The sequence below is a fragment of the Sphaeramia orbicularis genome, unplaced genomic scaffold (genome assembly GCF_902148855.1).
Source record: "Sphaeramia orbicularis unplaced genomic scaffold, fSphaOr1.1, whole genome shotgun sequence".
In the NCBI taxonomy this organism is placed as follows: Eukaryota; Metazoa; Chordata; class Actinopteri; order Kurtiformes; family Apogonidae; genus Sphaeramia; species Sphaeramia orbicularis.
In genome coordinates, this window is record NW_021941646.1 from 28,511 (window position 1) to 47,077 (window position 18,567).

General features: G+C 41.8%; 2 protein-coding genes across 2 annotated transcripts in view; both read right to left on the reverse strand.

The window, feature by feature from the left end:
• The window catches only part of LOC115416693 (tubulin alpha chain-like), a 12,140-nt gene extending 6,993 nt beyond the window's left edge, over positions 1–5,147 (reverse strand). The window contains exons 1-3 of the mRNA XM_030130539.1: positions 5,084–5,147; positions 1,195–1,417; positions 122–270 (exon numbers count right to left, since the gene is read on the reverse strand). Coding sequence (XP_029986399.1) covers positions 122–270; positions 1,195–1,417; positions 5,084–5,086 — 375 coding nt within the window. The 5' untranslated portion in view covers positions 5,087–5,147. The remainder of the gene's footprint in view (positions 1–121; positions 271–1,194; positions 1,418–5,083) is intronic.
• Positions 4,250–14,620, reverse strand: LOC115416694 (tubulin alpha-1A chain-like). The gene is made up of 5 exons (XM_030130540.1): positions 14,603–14,620; positions 13,853–14,075; positions 10,918–11,066; positions 8,974–9,951; positions 4,250–4,263 (listed from the first exon to the last, which is right to left on the reverse strand). Exons 1-4 carry the CDS (start codon positions 14,603–14,605, stop codon positions 8,974–8,976), a joined length of 1,353 nt encoding a protein of 450 aa, XP_029986400.1. The 5' UTR covers positions 14,606–14,620; the 3' UTR covers positions 4,250–4,263.
• Between the last annotated feature and the right edge of the window lie 3,947 nt (positions 14,621–18,567).

The following is an 18,567-nucleotide window of genomic DNA, read 5'->3' on the forward strand; positions in this document are numbered from 1 at the left end:
AACTAAACTAAGACCGGTCATTTTAACGGACCAAACAACAGATCAATAAAGTAACTGATCACTGGTGATGGCTGGTCGAACCCTGATGGAATGTGACAGGCAATGAAGACAGAATGCGCACCAGTTTACGAGTCCTGTCCAGAACCAGGTCGATGATCTCTTTGCCGACCGTGTAGTGACCGCGGGCGTAGTTGTTGGCGGCGTCTTCTTTCCCGGTGATCAGCTGTTCAGGGTGGAAAAGCTGGCGGTAGGTTCCAGTTCGCACTTCATCTGAGGAAGAAACATAGAAAAGGGTTCAAAGTGATGAAGAGCAGCAGTTCCACACATGACCTTTAACCCTTTCATGCATGAATTATGAGAACCTTCATCAAGATTTTTTTTCCTGAGTGTTTTTATTCCTCTTTAGGCATGAAAAAAAAAACTGTGATTTTTTTTTTTTTTTTATGAACCTATTTTTCATGGAGTTACAAAAATATCCACTCAGCCGGACACCACGTGTTTACTTTTTGAAGCTCAGAGACATGTATTTACTGACAAACTGTGTGAAAACTATTAAATAAAAGCATTTTTATCCTCCTGAGACTCAGCAATGCATTTCTGTCCTCTGTAGGGGACAAAAGTTTGACAGTTTTACTTGCTGTCCATTGCAAAGAACATTACATTAAAAAAATAAATAAATAAAAATAATTTTAAAAAATATATCCGGAAAAAAAAAACAAAAAAACAGTTGCATTATGCAGTTTCCAATCAAGACAATTGTTTAATGGAAAAACTCAAACATTTTCATTTTCCTGGGCCTCAGGGGGTTAATGCTGCTAATCTGGTGTTTTCTCACATTTGAACAAACTATAATACTAGTTATTACTCACTCAGATAATATGCAAAAAAAAAAAAATTTGGTTTAAAAAAAAAAAAAACTCTGTTAATTACAGTCTAATAACAATTAGTAATTGATTTAGAAAAAAGAACAGGAAAGTTACAGGAATGTCAGTGTATTATTATGGGATGGTGCATTAGTGTCCACTGTGTTGGCTGATACGGAACTGAAACAACTAAACCCATGAATAAACAAGAGAACAACTGGAGAAGAACTGTCCACTGGAGGGACCACTGTGCACGAGGGACCGTCCTGGCCCGTGGCCTAGATGAATCTGAGGTGGGCGCTCAAATAAAGTTGAGTCAAACGTGTTGTACCTATGACGGTGGGCTCCAGGTCCACAAACACAGCTCTGGGGACATGTTTCCCAGCTCCGGTCTCACTGAAGAAGGTGTTGAAGGAGTCGTCTCCCCCTCCGATGGTCTTATCGCTGGGCATCTGACCGTCCGGCTGGATGCCGTGCTCCAGGCAGTACAGCTCCCAGCATGCATTGCCCATCTGGGCTCCGGCTTGGCCCACATGCATAGAAATACACTCACGCTGTAGAGAAAGGAAGGGGCAAAAATGTACTCAGAAAACAGCTCATGTCCATGTGCATCTATGGTAATCATTAGACATTGATGGTGCACCAGTTTAGGCGCTGGACTGACCCAGATCACACTTATTACTGGGCTGACTTTGTTTTTGTATAAAGAAACATCCAGGAATAACCTTAGACCAAGGGCTGCTCGATTATAGAAAAAAAAATAATCACGATTATTTTAGCAATAATTGAAATCACGATTATTAAAAACGATTATTTGTTAACCTTAAAGTTGTTTATTTTTTTCTTGCAAAACAATGTAACATATACTCTTTAAATATAAATAAAGCTTTTAACCACTAAAACAAAGTATGTTCACTTTTGTATGAAACAAAAAAATCTTTGAATGCAAATAAGTGTACTGTAAATTCAAGTATGTTTCCTTTTGTAAACAAATAGTGCACTGGAATTAAACTGCTATAGACTTACCAAAGAACTGTAGCAATAAAAAAAAAAAACTCATTTAAAGTGCAAATTATAAATTCAAGTATGTTCAGTGTAGTGTGAAACAGTAAATTCAGTGGTGTGCCGTGAGGTTTCAGTTAGGTTAATACGGGAGTTGCAGCGTAAAGAAATTCGGAGACTGAAGATTGCATTGCGGACGAAGTTGTAGACGGAGTTGTTTTTATGTGTTTTAGTTTTTCATAAGATTATGATAAAGGTCGCGGTGGTTAAACTTTAGATGGTTACAAAGGTTTGTTGTGTTAGCGGTCGGTGCGGACACAACTACGAAACACTTTTTGCACGTAATGGGTTTTTGCTCTTCATCAAACCCAAAGTGATTCCATACAATTGAATTCGACTTGCCTTTTTTGTTTACCAAGCACTTCTGCTGTGATTCTCCTGCCGTTTTTCCAGACCACTAGGTACAACTTTCCTCTTGGGGTGGACCTGCCGGCTAGCAGGCAGCAGTATCTTATAGGGGGGCGGGGCAGAGCAGCTCATGGGAGCTTGCGTGCATGTGAATTAAACAACTCAAAATTAATAATCGTTTTTTCTCGATTACATAATTTTTGTAATCATTGCGTGTAGTAATCGAAATTGTAATTGAATTCTGATTAATTGCACAGCCCTACTTAGACCTCTGACAAATAAGATAAAATATGCCAGATAGAGGGACGGGGAGTATTTAATCAAATGATTCAATGACTAAAACAATTACCAGCAATTTTCATAATTAACTAACACTTGTTTGTGTAATGTTTAACCTTTTCACGCATGAATTATCAGAACCTTAGTCGATATTTTTTTCCTGAATCTTTTTATTGCTCTTTAAGCATGAAAAAAACAATACGATTTAAAATTTTTTATGACCCTATTTTTTAAGGAGTTACAAAAATGTCCGCTCAGCTGGACCTCATGCTTTAAATTTTTGAAGCAAAAAGACACCATCATCAGAAAGTAGCAGTAGTAGTAGTAATTTATTTGTCCATTTAACCAAACATGATATATCCATACATACAGTTTGGATTTCTATATTAAACATGGGTGAAAAGGGCTTAAACTGAAACAACAGCTTATTTATGCCTATTTACAAGAAGGAAAGCTGCAGAAACAAAATGAGAAAACAAGATGGCACTGTTTTAAACAATAATATAATAAAACAAATAATATAATCTAAGCAAAATCTTAGATTCATACTAATTATTGGCTTATTTATTCTAATACTTTATATTTATTGAATACCTTAGTTTAAAACATCCTATTAAATGTGGTGAGTGATGGGCATGTTTTTAATTCTTTATCAAAATTAATATACCGTGTGTAGGCTATGAAATAAAAATATATTTCATTCAGCTAATCTGATGTTTTCTCACATTTTAAGTTTCTCTAATACTAGTTATTACTCACTTCATGGAGATAATATACAACAACAAAAAAAAAAAGTTTTTGAGTGAGAAAACTGTTACTTACAGTCTAATAACAATTAGCAATGGATTTACACTGAAACATGTTAGTGCAGATCAGGTTTATCTAGAACAGCAAAGTTACAGTAAATGTATGAATGTCAGTTTGTGGGATGGTGCATAAGTGTCCACTGTGTTGGCTGATATGGAACTAAAACAACAAAAAGCATGACTATACAAGAGAACAGCTGGAGAAGAACTGTCCACTGAAGTGAACACTGTGTATGAAAGGGTTAAAGCAGGAGTCTGTGAGGTTTACAGAGCAAAGAGCCAGTTTGGAACCCGAACAGAAGAGAGAAATCTGTCTGCAGCCATGAAAAAAAAGATTTAAACCCATCTATGTTCTATCTAGGGTTGTGTTGACCTCTCTTCGGACATTTCTAATTTTTCTTTTTTTTTTTTTTTTGAAAGGCTAGTTTGTAAATTTACACATTTTCATGTAATTTCACTTTTTTCCACTAAAACACATAGGAAAAATTTGGAATTGTCATCATTTGTAGGTTATTTTTATAGTATTTTACTGATCTGACCCACTTGAGACTAAAGTAGGGCTTTATATGGTCCCTAAAGCAAAAGGATTGACTGTTGATATCTTGAGTGTAATTTTTGCGTATCACAAATTTATCCAATGGACCGGACCAGTAAATTAATAACATAATAATATATAATTAATGCCAACTCCAAACCTTTCAATGTATTTTTTAGTGAAAAAAGTAAAATTACATGATGGAAACATTGACATTTATAAACTGTCCTTTTCAAAATGTGAATAACATGAACAACCATGAAAAAAACTTAAACTTATTAAGAAAAAAAAGTCCAATTTTAACTGTATTCTGCCTCTCCTAACCCTAACCCCCCACCCTAACCCCAACCCCAGACGCATGTTTGACACCCTTGGTCTAAAAAACGTCCTCTTGAGCAACTTCACAATAGATGGGAAATCATCTTTTACAAATTATTTCCCTGATCTTGGACATGTTTACTAAGGGAGGGGAAGTCGGTGCATGCCCAGAACTCAGGTGATTACTTCCGGCATGTGACGTCATGAGTCACATGGCGGACGAGTGCAGATCTAAACCGTGTTGTGAATCCTCCCAAGCAGAGCAGCAACAGCAAAATCAGTTCAACAGGAAAATGGAAAAACACCGGGAGGTGGAGGGAGGGGGGGAGGGGGACCCAAACTATGGGGGCAGGAGGAGGTGCCCGCCCCCCCACCCCACCCACCTTTACATAATGTTGACGGACAGGGCGTTATCTGATGGCGCCTTCCGCATACGAAACACGCACAAACTTTGAGTTTTTCCTCTGGGATTTTCACTGCTATCAAACCCTCCACAGCTTTTCCAAGGATTTCAACTAAAAATACTAACATTAACAACCGACTTCACAGGTCAAATAGACATTTTTGGTCATTTTCTTCAACACTACAGGACCCAGCTGACGTCACGTGATACACTTTTTTTTTTTTTTTTTTTTTACATTTTGTCACGAACTTTACATGAATTATTTTCTTTACAGGTTTTGTTTTCTTTCCCGGTTTGGCATAAATAAAGTACGTGTATCTATTTAACAACTATTTAACATTCCACATTAACCTTTACAGTACTGACACATGTTCGCCTTTATATAAAGTTTTCCGAAGTGAAAATCTTCACAACAGCGGCCTTCCTTTTTTAGCTTAAAATAAACTATAAAAAGTGGGTTTATTCTTACCATTTTTCAGACTTTTTTCTCCTTCACTCCGACGTTGAAGAATCGGTTGTAAAGGCAGTTATGAGCTCGCGCCGCGGTGTGGGTTGTATATATACCTTCCTGAAAGGGGCGGGGCCAAAGCAAAGGTTTGAATTTCTATTGGCGGGAGCAAACGTTTAAACCATGATGCCTTCAGGGTCGAGTCGGAATATCCTAAATGATTCCCTTCCGTTTATATTCTTCTACTTGTCTTCATATTTAACTTAGTGGTAACACGTACCGACGAAACATAGTAGATATTATAGCGATAAAAGAGAAAATATTACAAAATGATCAAAGGAAAATCGTTACTTATTTGTAATGAAGTGCACTTCAGTCATATATTGTCGGAGGAACGTGAAGGTAGCTCAACGCAAACAGGCAGAAAACTGAGAACTGAAAAGTATACAAAAAACTAGAAGCACTCGGAGAGCGCAGACCTCCGCCAAGGCTGATCAGTGCCCCCCCCCCGTGGGCCCCCCATGCCAAGGAGGTTATGTTTTTGCCAGGGTTTGTCTGTCTGTCTGTTTGTCTGTCTGTTTGTCTGTCCGTTAGTGTGCAACATAACTCAAAAAGTTATGGACAGATTTGGATGAAATTTTCAGGGTTTGTTGGAAATGCCCCCCCGCCCCCCCGTGGGCCCCCCCACCCCCGATCACCACCAACATTTAATCATTTCTTCCTTATCCCATTTCCAACAAACCCTGAAAATTTCATCCAAATCTGTCCATAACTTTTTGAGTTCTGTTGCACACTAACGGACAGACAGACAGACAGACCCTGGCAAAAACAGAACCTCCTTGGCGGAGGTAATAATCCACTAAAACACACCCCGATTTTAAAATCTTCCTTTCAGAATTTGAAATATATATTACATCTTTAGAATTCATCTATAATAATAATAATAATAATAATAATAATAATAATAATAATAATAATAATAATAATAATAATAATAGCTCCAACACCCTGGCTATTTATAAACAATTCTTTAATATTGACTGAACTCGCTGTAGCATTTATTTATTTATTTTGTTAGATCTCTTATTTCTATTTATTTATTTATGTACTTTTTTATAGCATTATTTGTATATTATGCTTTGTGTCTTTAAATCTATGCATTATTTTCTTAAATGTATTTGTTCAAATCCTTTTTCCTTTTGGACATCTTGTTTGTTCAAATTTCTGTACTGTATACTGAATGTTTTCAATAAAGTTGAAAAAAAAAAAAAAAAAAAGACAGACAGAACTGAAAAGTGTTCCTTTTAACTTGTTTGACACATTTAACTCTTGAAAACCAACAAATATTTTTCCAAATGAATCTGCCCTCTAAATTTATCCTTTCTGACCTGACTCATGAACATTTATCACAATATCATCCTCTGAATTTAGCATTTTTTCTTTGAAAATCATGTATTTTCCAATATTTAATTTATTGATCCTGCTAACATTCATAAAATCCCTGTGCAAATTTAAAGGTTGCATCAAAATGGAGTGAACTGAAGAAAAAAAAAGTTTTTAAGCAAAATATATCATTAACCCTTTGATGCATGAATTATGAGGACCTTAGTCAAGATTATTTTTTCCTGAGTGTTTTTATTCCTCTTTAGGCATGAAAAAAACAATGTGATTGAAATTTTTTAATGAACCTATTTTTAATGGAGTTACAAAAACATCCACTCTGCTGGACACCATGCGTTTAATTTGTAATAACGGCTGATAAAGTAATAATTGTGCCATTTTAAAAATGTAATAAGCCAATAAGGTAATAACTGGCCAATAACGTAATAAAAGTTCTGAACTGATAATGTAATAACTTTTGGCCAATTACATGATAACTTATCCTGTTATTGGCTGGTTATTGAGAGAGAGAGAGAGAGAGAGAGAGAGAGAAATTTTATAACAGTTATATCTAATAAATGAAACTTAAATACAGCGATATTAATATATCATGACGTTATTAGCTCAGTTATTACATTTGCAAAGAATTTTTTTTGCCAGGCCAATAACATAATAAGTTCTTACGTTATTGACCAAAAGTTATTATGTTATCGGTTCAGAATTTTACTATGCTATTGGCCTATTACAGTTTAAAAATGACAGATTTATTACGTTATTGGCTGTTATTACGTTATTGGCTTCCACAAGCAAAGAATCATGTATTTAAAATGCAATATCAAAAAGTGCTAAACTGTGTGAAAACTACGGAATACATTTTTTTAATGCTGCTGATCTGATGTTTTCTCACATTTTATTATAATACTCTAACACTAGTTAGTACTCACTTCATGGAGATAATATGCAAAAAAAACAAACAACTTTTTGTTTAAGAAAACTTAATTACAGTCTAATAACAACTAGCGTTTGATTTACACTAAAACATGTCAGGTTTATCTAAAACAGCACAGTTACAGTAGTGGTATGAATATCAGTGTATTATTATGGGATGGTGCATAAGCGTCCACTGTGTTGGCTGATATGGAACTCAAAACTACAAAACCCATGAATATACAAGAGAACAGCTGGAGAACAACTGTCCACTGGAGTGACCACTGGAGTGACCACTGTGCATGAAAGGGTTAACAACACACAGAAGTGAGTGAACTGGTGTTAATATTTACATATTATGGCTTTATTACTCTCTATTTTCTTTAATGCAGAGAAAAGGAGAATGTCCTTTTCCCAACAACCAAAGAACCTACCTACATATGATCACCAGGGTTATTCTGTTACCTAAGAGTTTGCATAAGAATGTGAGGAATTAGAGTGAAATGTTCAGTTTTCAGTGAAGTGAGTAGTGAAGCAGACTGTGTGCATGTTCCAGTGGATTCACAGACCAAAGTACAAGGACGTCAGCACAAAGATCTGTTCGTTTATTGGTTCAAGAAAAGGAGGATAGGAAGGGTAGATCTGGACATGACACCATATTCAAATGTAGAGAGGATCCCATGATAAAGTTACTTAAGTGTTAGGGATGGGAATCGTTAAGAATTTAATGATTCCAATTCCATTGTCGACTTTGCTTATTGATCCAATTCCTTATCGATTCTCTTATCGATTCTCATTAGTTGAGGGAATAAAAGAGTACAAACAGGTGTGTTTGCATTAACTGTCTTTTATATTTCCATCTGCACAGAAAATGAGGGGTGCAGTGCCAGTCAAACTCCAGACTCTTTACTAATTCCTCTATTGTCGCATTTCCACTACATGGAACCGGTTCGACTGGACTCATCTCCAGTTGTTGTGCTCCTCATTTCCTTTCCTCTACCTTCAGAAACTAGTATTTGGGTATGACGTTTGTTGAACCCACCGGAACCAGAACTGGGCCCAGATGACGGCCTGGTGTTCACTCTGTCGCTAGATTCACAAGCACCGCTGAGTAGAGAATCTGATGAATCACATGTGGACGAATGTTTGAACAGACTGGAGGGATTCCACCTTTAGAAGAAATGGAAGCTTTAACAGAGTTCAGCTGGACCTGGTGTGGTCTGTTTGGACCTGGTGTGGTCTGTTTGGACCTGGTGGGGTCTGTTTGGACCTGGTGGGGTCTGTGTGGACCTGGTGGGGTCTGTTTGGACCTGGTGGGGTCTGTTTGGACCGTTCGTTTCTGCCTCAACACCATGTTGTCTTCGTTCTGACCAAAACAATGCAACGTACGCGTGACGTCATTGCGCATGTGCAACGAAGGAGGAATCGATAAGAAGAATCGTTAAGCAGGGAGGCAAATAATTCCAAGGAATCGAGCTACTGGGATCCGGTTTTCAGAAAGAACCGGATCTCAATTCCCATCCCTTTTAAATGTACACTACGTTCACAAACTTAGATACTACAGATCAGTGGGAACAGTAAAGTCACCCACTCAGTTTTTCCACTCAGTACTCCTCTCCTTCCTCCTCTCCGTCCTCGATGCTGTCGGTGCCCACCTCCTCATAATCCTTCTCCAGGGCTGCCATGTCCTCTCTGGCCTCAGAGAACTCTCCCTCCTCCATGCCCTCTCCTACGTACCAGTGGACGAAGGCTCTCTTGGCGTACATCAGGTCAAACTTGTGGTCCAGTCGAGCCCAGGCCTCAGCGATGGCCGTGGTGTTGCTCAGCATGCACACGGCTCTCTGCACTTTGGCCAGGTCTCCTCCAGGAACCACAGTGGGAGGCTGGTAGTTAATGCCCACCTTGAAGCCAGTGGGACACCAGTCCACAAACTGGATGGTGCGTTTGGTTTTGATGGTGGCGATGGCAGAGTTGACGTCCTTGGGCACCACGTCACCGCGGAATAACAGACAGCAGGCCATGTATTTACCATGGCGAGGATCACATTTCACCATCTGATTGGCCGGTTCGAAGCAGGCGTTGGTGATCTCGGCCACCGACAGCTGCTCATGATAGGCCTTCTCCGCTGAGATAACTGGAGCGTAGGTGGCCAGAGGGAAGTGGATCCGAGGGTAGGGGACCAGGTTGGTCTGGAACTCCGTCAGGTCCACGTTCAAGGCGCCGTCGAAGCGTAAAGAAGCGGTGATGGAGGAGACGATCTGTCCGATCAACCTGTTGAGGTTGGTGTAGGTGGGACGCTCGATGTCCAGGTTCCTGCGGCAGATGTCGTAGATGGCCTCGTTGTCCACCATGAAGGCGCAGTCGGAGTGCTCCAGGGTGGTGTGGGTGGTCAGGATGGAGTTGTAGGGCTCCACCACAGCTGTAGATACCTGAGGGGCCGGATAAATAGCAAACTCCAGCTTGGACTTTTTCCCGTAGTCCACAGAGAGACGCTCCATCAGCAGAGAGGTGAAGCCAGAGCCAGTTCCTCCTCCAAAGGAGTGGAAGATCAGGAAACCCTGGAGCCCTGTGCACTGGTCAGCCTGGAGGAAAGGAAGGGAGCAAAGGGTTCAGATACAACCAGGTTCTACCCCTAACCCTAACCCTAACCCTGTGGTCAGCCTGGAGGAAAGGAATCAAATAAAACAAAATGTGAGTCCACAGTTCGTTATCTTCTGAAGTTCAAGTTTTATCATGAAAATTGTCAATGTCCTGCCACAGGTGGGAGACCTCTTTGGTCCTTTTGATGCTCTTCCTCACTGTCCTCTGTAGTGTTGAATTTATGTCTCTGAACTCCCATCTATGTAGTGGAGCTTCGTCCAGTAAATGCACACAGAGTCAGGTCGAAATCAGAGACTGAGCAGAACTGGAGCCGCACAAAGTGTTTATTCATCCATAAAATAAACACTGAGTTGACGCCTGCAGAAACAACTGACTTTTGGCTCTGGGAGACCACTTTTATATTGTCAAAAGTAGGTTGGGTTTAGCTACAAACCACACCCATTTTTATCATATTTTGAACATTAATCTATTCACGTCAGAAACCCCTTTTCAGCTTGTCTCCGATAGGATATGGTCTTTTTGGCATCTGTCAGGATTGGTCAGAACATATACAACTAATTTCCAGTATTTGATTACCATATATTAATATTAAACTTTTCCCAGAAAATGTAAATTATTTCCCAGAAAGTCCCAAATTTCCACTCACATGTCCTTCTTTTCTACACCACGTTTGCTGAAACTTTCCATGAGCTCACATGTTCTTTCTGCCCGCCTCGTTTTGTGTCTTTCCACAATTTCATGTGTTCTTTCGATGACTTCATGTGTTTGTTCTTTTGTGGGCCTCTCAGGAAAAAAAGTCAGCTGTTCTGGTACAATCCACACATGACACTAAGAAGAACTTCTGGCATATAAATGAATACAGGTTCAATACTTTTGAATACAAATTGAATACTTTTGATCAAAATACTGATTTTTTTTTGACACCACAGTTTCTTCACGGAACTCACCAGTTTTCGAATCCTGTCTAGAACCATGTCAATGATCTCCTTTCCAATGGTGTAGTGTCCACGTGCATAGTTATTGGCTGCGTCTTCCTTTCCAGTGATCAGCTGTTCTGGATGGAAGAGCTGCCTGTATGTCCCTGTACGCACCTCATCTGCATTTGGAAAACAGCAGTGTGAGCCTCCACGTGCTTTACAAGTTCAGTTTATTCATTCATTTATTCATCTTCTGAACCGTTTTATTGTCTCTAGGGTCATGGGGGGTGCTGGAGCCCATCACTAGGGTCATGGGGGGTGCTGGAGCCCATCACTAGGGTCATGGGGGGTGCTGGAGCCCATCACTAGGGTCATGGGGGGTACTGGAGCCCATCACTAGGGTCATGGGGGGTACTGGAGCCCATCACTAGGGTCATGGGGGGTGCTGGAGCCCATCACTAGGGTCATGGGGGGTACTGGAGCCCATCACTAGGGTCATGGGGGGTGCTGGAGCCCATCACTAGGGTCATGGGGGGTACTGGAGCCTATCCCAGCTACCTATGGGCGAAGGCGGGGTACACCCTGGACGAGTCTCCAGTTCATGGCAGGGCCAAGTACAGTTCAACTTTGAGTGAGATTGTGAGGCATATCTTCTGTTCAATGGAAGTTGAATGTGTGACTTTGAATCTTGCTTTAAAATGTCAGATAACCATCAGACATCAGGGTTGTTTCAGGTTGGTGTGTGCTGAACTTGGAGAAAAGGTCAGATTCTAAGAAAAACATCTTATTTAGCAGCTTTGTGGTAAAAGTGAGCTGAGTTCATCTTGAGTCAGTTTACCGTCACCTCAAGAACATTTCTAGGATTAAAGGACTGATGTCACAGCAGGACCTGGAAAAACTTGTCCATGCATTTATCTTTAGTGGAGTTGATACTGGAGCAGGATCTGCTCTGATCCGCCTAAAACGTCTATCAGAAAACTGCAGCTGATCTAGAATGCTGCTGCTCCAGTCCTCACTAAGACCAAGAGAGTGGACCACATCAGTCCACTTTCAAATTCTCTTGCTAGCATATGAAGCACTGAATGGTTTAGGCCCCAAATCCATCAGAGACCTTCTAGTCCAGTCTGAACCCTCCAGTCCACTCAGGTGGTCTGGTGCAGGTCTGCTCTGAGTTCCAAAAGTCAGATCTAAACCTGGAGAATCAGCGTTCAGTTTCTGTGCTCCGTAGATCTGGAACAAACTACCAGAAAATATCAGGTCTGAGATCTGAGAGTCTGAGTTCTGTTCAGTCCAGGTTCCAGACTCACCTGTTCACTGGGTTCTGGTTCTGGTTCCAGACTCACCTGTTCACTGGGTTCTGGTTCTGGTTCCAGACTCACCTGTTCACTGGGTTCTGGTTCTGGTTCCAGACTCACCTGTTCACTGCTGCCGTTGACTAAAAGGCTTTTGACTTTTTAAATTTTAGATTCTCTTTCCAAACTCTGTACTGTGACTCTTCCTTTAATATGTGTGTGTTTTTATATTTGTGGTTTTCTGTGTTGTTTTCTTGCTGTTTTTTATCACCTTTAACATGTTTCTTTTATAATGTTTTAAATGTTTCTTTTCCCTGTCGTTGTGTTTCAGTGTCCTGTGTGAAGCATCTTGAACTGCCTTGTTGCTGAAATGTGCGACACATATAAACTTGCCTTGCCTTCTAAACTCAGGGACTTTCTGTGGTCAAGTGTTAGAACTAGACGTACTTACAGAAACTCTTTGTGGCTAAACTATGCAGTGTAAGCTAAATTTTTGGTGCAGATGTCAAAACAAGGTGTGATTAACTCAAGTGAACTTTCAAATGTGGTTTTTCTTAGAATTAGCTTATGTGGAGTTATTGACATAAGCTGTGACATGTTTGACCCAGAAACAACTGTCAAACCAATCATATGTGAATGTTGAGATTATGAACCAAATATGGAAGACTTCCAAGTGACTGAAGACTAGAACATGTAATGAAGAAGATTTTCATGTAGAGGAGACAAAGTCAGACACGAATAGTGTGTTTGATGCTAGACTAATTGATAACTGACTTCTTTCTTTTTTTGTAACTTTTTCTATTTTTGCATGAAGCAATAAATCAAGCTCTGTTTTAACTTTTTAAAACCTCCGACCTTCTTTTTGGTGAATTCCTCCTTTCTCCTGGGTTGGTCCCTTCATCCGAAATATAACTGGTGAGTTAATTTAAATTATGCGACGCCCCGGGGCAGCCCAGATTTAACCAGAGAGCCGTTTTTACGCAAGTGTTGGAGTAAGGTGGAGAAACACCGGCAGTCATATGTTTCACATGAGCACGCAGTGTAAGTCAGAGCAAAGCGAAAAGAGTACCCAGTGTAGAAAATATAAAGATGTCTGACGCAGTAAATTCATCAACCTAAACAAGAAAAACACTCAGAGAGCGCAGACCTCCACCAAGAGAGATCTGCCCCCCCCCCCTTCATTTTGTTCATTAGTTTCTTCATTTTCCGTCATTTTGTTTTTATATTTTCTTTATTTTTCTTCATTTTGTTTTTATATTTTCTTCATTTTCTTCATTATTTTCTTAATTTTTCTTCATTGTGTTTTTATATTCATTTTTCTTAAATTTGTTCAATATTTATATTTTCTTCATTTTTGTGCATTTTGTTCATTATTTCCTTCATTTCTGTTCATTCTGATGATGCGAGTCCACTCCTCCTTCTGACTGAACCAACCCCCCCCCCCCCCCCCCCCCCCCGATCACCATGAGAATTTCATGAAAATTTCATGAAAATCCGTCCCTAACTTTTGGAGTTATCTTGCTAACAAACAAACAAACAAATAAACACGCACACACACACACACAAAGCAAAGCGATCACCCCAGCTCCTGGTGGAGGTAATTCATTGTGGTTTTTGAGCTGTCCTGTTACTGGCGTGTTCCAGCAGATTTCCAGTCAACAGAGTGGCCGTACCTATGACGGTGGGCTCCAGGTCCACAAACACAGCTCTGGGGACATGTTTCCCAGCTCCGGTCTCACTGAAGAAGGTGTTGAAGGAGTCGTCTCCGCCTCCGATGGTCTTATCGCTGGGCATCTGACCGTCCGGCTGGATGCCGTGCTCCAGGCAGTACAGCTCCCAGCATGCATTTCCAATCTGAGCTCCAGCTTGGCCCACATGGACAGAGATACACTCACGCTGGACAGAGGAAAAGACCAGACTGCAGGGTTTTTGTGTTTTGTTTTGTTTTTTGCCAAATTACAAAGTTCAATTACTTTTGCATCCTCCATTTTATACATTGCCATTTTTAGATTTTTTTTTTAAATTTTTACTTTGCTTTATTGCTTGTTTTAAACTCTCCTGTTTTACTGTACGGTGTCCTTGAGTGCCAAGAAAGGCGCCTATAAATAAAATGTATTATTATTATTATTATTTAGAAGATATCTAACTGAAAGTCATTTTGAAATTGTTTGCAGGTACAGTTTGAGAATATCTTGCATGGCAGAATAAACTTCCACACAGTCTAACACGATATTATTAGTACGAATGATCCGGTCCCATTTACAGCTTTAAAATCTGAGGCCTCGCTTTCTTGATATTAAAAAAAGGTAATTAGAACATTATTACAACAAATTCTAGATGAAGAGGAAAAGGAAAGTTCATCTACTTTCCTTTTACTTCTTGGTTATTTTTTTGCAGAACTTCTAGATGAAAATGTTCCTCACCATGTTTGGACTCTTGCTCAGTTCCTCGTTCACCTCAGATGAGTGTCCAGGGCGTTGTGTCGCATCCAAACGCTCCACGCTGCTTTATAGAGCAGCATCGCTATAGCAACAGGCTGATGTGTTGTGGTAACTGGAGGAGCTGAAGAAGCAAACGGCACTTCCATTGATGAAAGATGAGGAAGAGGGGTAGAAAAAAAGAGAACGTACTGGTCTGCTGCGCTGCACAGATCTAAGAAGCAACAACAACAACATTCTGCAGATGAATAAGCACCGACAATGATCAGAGGAGCAGAGAAATATGAGCCACAACTGTTCATCTGCTCAAATTTCCCATGGATACTGTGGTCATGGAAGCCGACTTCTATGTGCTAAACAGCTGACAGAAAAGAAATAATAAAAGACCAAAAATCCTGCTGAAGGTGGACAGAGAAGTGAGCGGTAAATAAAAGGACAAACCTGCTGACAGTATAATGCTGTCATCCGTACGACGCCAAGCCTCTGGAGAAGGTTGAACAAGTTTGAATCTGATGTGAACCCTCTGTAGATGATTTAAACCTGTTTAAACTGATGTGAACCCTCTGCTCTGACCTCCACTCTAACCCACTGTCCGCCCAACTCAACAGCCATGGCAGACTTTAGGCAGACGTTTGCATGTTCCACCACCATCATCAAAACAACATGAAGGGAATAGCTTCGATTTAGACTTCATGTAGGTTTTCCTTTCATTCATCCACCATCTGCCCTCATAGCCTGACACTGGATCAAACTCACCATCCTCTGGTTATTATTTCACATGATGGCTTCGCTTTGAGTTCACAGTTTTCAAATTAATGGTGAGTCCTGCTAACATGGCACATTTGGAGCCTCTGTTTGCCAAATTTGTAGTGGAAAGTAAAGGGATAGCTCTACAGAGTGACCTGAAAAGGCTTCTGTTACAGATCACTGTTCAAAACCACTTTGGTTGAGATTCATTTGCAATGCAAAGGTAGAGGAGGCCCAGAGGAGGACCAGAGGAGGACCAGAGGAGGCCCAGAGGAAGACCAGAGGAGGCCCAGAGGAGGCCCAGAGGAGGACCAGAGGAGGACCAGAGGAGGCCCAGAGGAAGACCAGAGGAGGCCCAGAGGAGGCCCAGAGGAGGCCCAGAGGAGGACCAGAGGAGGCCCAGAGGAAGACCAGAGGAGGACCAGAGGAGGACCAGAGGAGGCCCAGAGGAGGACCAGAGGAGGCCAAGAGGAAGACCAGGGGAGGACCAGAGGAAGACCAGAGGAGGACCAGAGGAGGACCAGAGGAGGCCCAGAGGAAGACCAGAGGAGGACCAGAGGAAGACCAGAGGAGGACCAGAGGAAGACCAGAGGAGGACCAGAGGAGGACCAGAGGAGGCCCAGAGGAAGACCAGAGGAGGACCAGAGGAAGACCAGAGGAGGACCAGAGGAAGACCAGAGGAGGACCAGAGGAGGACCAGAGGAGGCCCAGAGGAAGACCAGAGGAGGACCAGAGGAGGACCAGAGGAGGACCAGAGGAGGACCAGAGGAGGCCCAGAGGAGGACCAGAGGGAGTTTATCAGTGCACACATCTGTAAAAGACAGGCAACACTGGGCAGCAATACATGGTGCAGCAGATTTAAAAAAAAAACAAAAACAAAAACATACATATATATATATATATATATATATATATATATATATATATATATATATATATATATATAAGGGTAGAGACTGCGATCTGGTAGGATCAGCGATTCTACCAGTAGAAACTCCGATCAGAGTCTCTACTGGTAGAATCGCTGATCCTACCAGATCGCAGTCTCTACCCTGACATATATATATACCACAGGTGTTTGTGTCAGACTGCAGTGGAAGCTCCTCTTCTCCTAACATGACTCCCATTAAATGCTCAAATCTGTTCAGTTGTTTTCATTTCATTGACTCCAAATGTGTTGGAACACGTTCATCTCTCAGACCAGTTGGTTCAGAATCAGTTTGATCCCAGATCAGTGGACTGGATGTTGTTCACTTCTCCTCCATTCCCGTGTCTGTGTTTGTTCATTCCATCTCTGCTCAGTGCATTTGTCCGTAGACGCTCAGCGTCCATGCACTTCAATGGGACTGAGTGGAACTGCTGGAAAAACCACTACAAACTGGACCAGCACTGGACACAGGACACCCTGTCGTCCCGCCCCCGGACGCTCGGCGTCTCTTGGGGTGAATGGAGCTGTGGGCGGAGCTCGGCCGGGCTGGAAGCCGAGCTTCCGCGTGCCGATCGGAGGACGGGTCCAAAGGCTGAATTCAGTTTGATTGACAGCTGTTTTCAGATCTGCTCCTTCACTGACACAGTTCAGTTTAATACGTCACACATTCTGCTGTGGAATCACAGAAACCAAATGAACTGTTCATTTACTGACCTGGAAGAAAACACAAGCACTGGACTAACTGGGCTACATTTAACAGAATTTCAATGTTTTCTTGTTTAGTTGGTACGATAAGGTCACTGAGCATTTACTTTAAAAGGAACGGAGGACGAATTTATGTTTAAATAACGACCATTTTTTTAATGTAAGCTGACAATGAGCTTCCCCTGTCTGAAAGACGAGCAGCCAACACTGATATATACACTATTTTGCCAAAAGTCATGTCTCCTCCATCCCAATCCTCAGACTCAGCTGTTCCAGTCCCTTCCATGTCCACAGGTGGATTAAATCCAGCCCTAGGCATGCAGACTGCTTTTACAAACATTTGGGACAGAATGGGTCTCTCTCAGGAGCTCAGTGAATTCCAGCGTGGAACTGTGATAGGATGCCACCTGTGACACAAATCCAGTGGTGAACTTTCCTGGCTCCTAAATATTCCACAGTCAGCTGTCAGATGGATTAGAAGAAAGTGGAAGTGTTTGGGAACGACGGCGACTCAGCCACGCAGTGGTAGGCCACGGAAACTGACGGAGCGGGGTCAGCGGATGCTGAGGCGCAGAGTGTGAAGAGGTGGACGACTGTCTGCAGAGTCAATGGTACAGACCTCCAAACTTCATGTGTCCTTCAGATTAGCTCCAGAACAGTGCGCACAGAGCTTCATGGAATGGGTTTCCGTGGCCGAGCGGCCGCATCCGAGCCATACATCAGCAAGTGCAATGCACAGCGGTGGATGCAGTGGTGTAAAGCACGCCGCCACTGGACTGTAGAGCAGGGGAGGAGCCTTCTCTGGACTGACCAATCGACCTTCTCCATCTGGCGATCTGACGGACGGGTCTGGGTTTGGCGGTCTCCAGGAGAACGATACTTGTGGGAGCGCATTGTGCCGAGTGTAAAGTTTGGTGGAGGGGGGGTTATGGTGTGGGGTTGTTTTTCAGGAGCTGGGCTGGGCCCCTTAGTTCCAGTGAAAGGAACTGGGAATGCTTCAGCAGAACAAGACATTTGGGACAATTCCATGCTCCCAACTTTGTGGGAACAGTTTGGAGCCGGCCCCTTCCTCTTCCAACATGACTGTGCACCAGTGCACAAAGCAAGGTCCATTTGGACATGGAGGACAGAGTCTGGTGTGGATGAACTGGACTGGCCTGCACACAGTCCTGACCTCAACCCCATAGAACACCTTTGGATGAATTAGAGCGCAGACTGAGAGCCAGGCCTTCTGTCCAACATCAGTGTGGGACCTCACAAATGAGCTTCTGGAAGAATGGTCCAAAATTCCCATGAACACACTCCTAAACCTTGTGGACAGCCTTCCCAGAAGAGTTGAAGCTGTTAGAGCTGCAAAGGGTGGAGCCACGTCAGACTGAACCCATAGACTAGGAATGGGATGGACCTGACATTCATATGGGAGTCAAAGCAGGAGAGGGAATACTGTTGGATATAGAGTGTGTGTGTGTGTGTGTGTGTGTGTGTATATATATATAAACAATGTCTTTGCACCAAAACTCAGATATAGGGCAATGGAAGCTTGAGATTTACCAAATATTCTGTCTGCTTT

What these genes read in the sequence shown, in the direction of transcription:
- LOC115416694 (XM_030130540.1), bottom strand. An exon ending in CCTGGAGCCCACCGTCATAG is followed by an intron (nt 11,067 to 13,852) that starts GTACGGCCACTC and finishes TTCCAAATGCAG; the next exon opens with ATGAGGTGCGTACAGGGACA. An exon ending in TAGACAGGATTCGAAAACTG is followed by an intron (nt 9,952 to 10,917) that starts GTGAGTTCCGTG and finishes CCTTTCCTCCAG; the next exon opens with GCTGACCAGTGCACAGGGCT.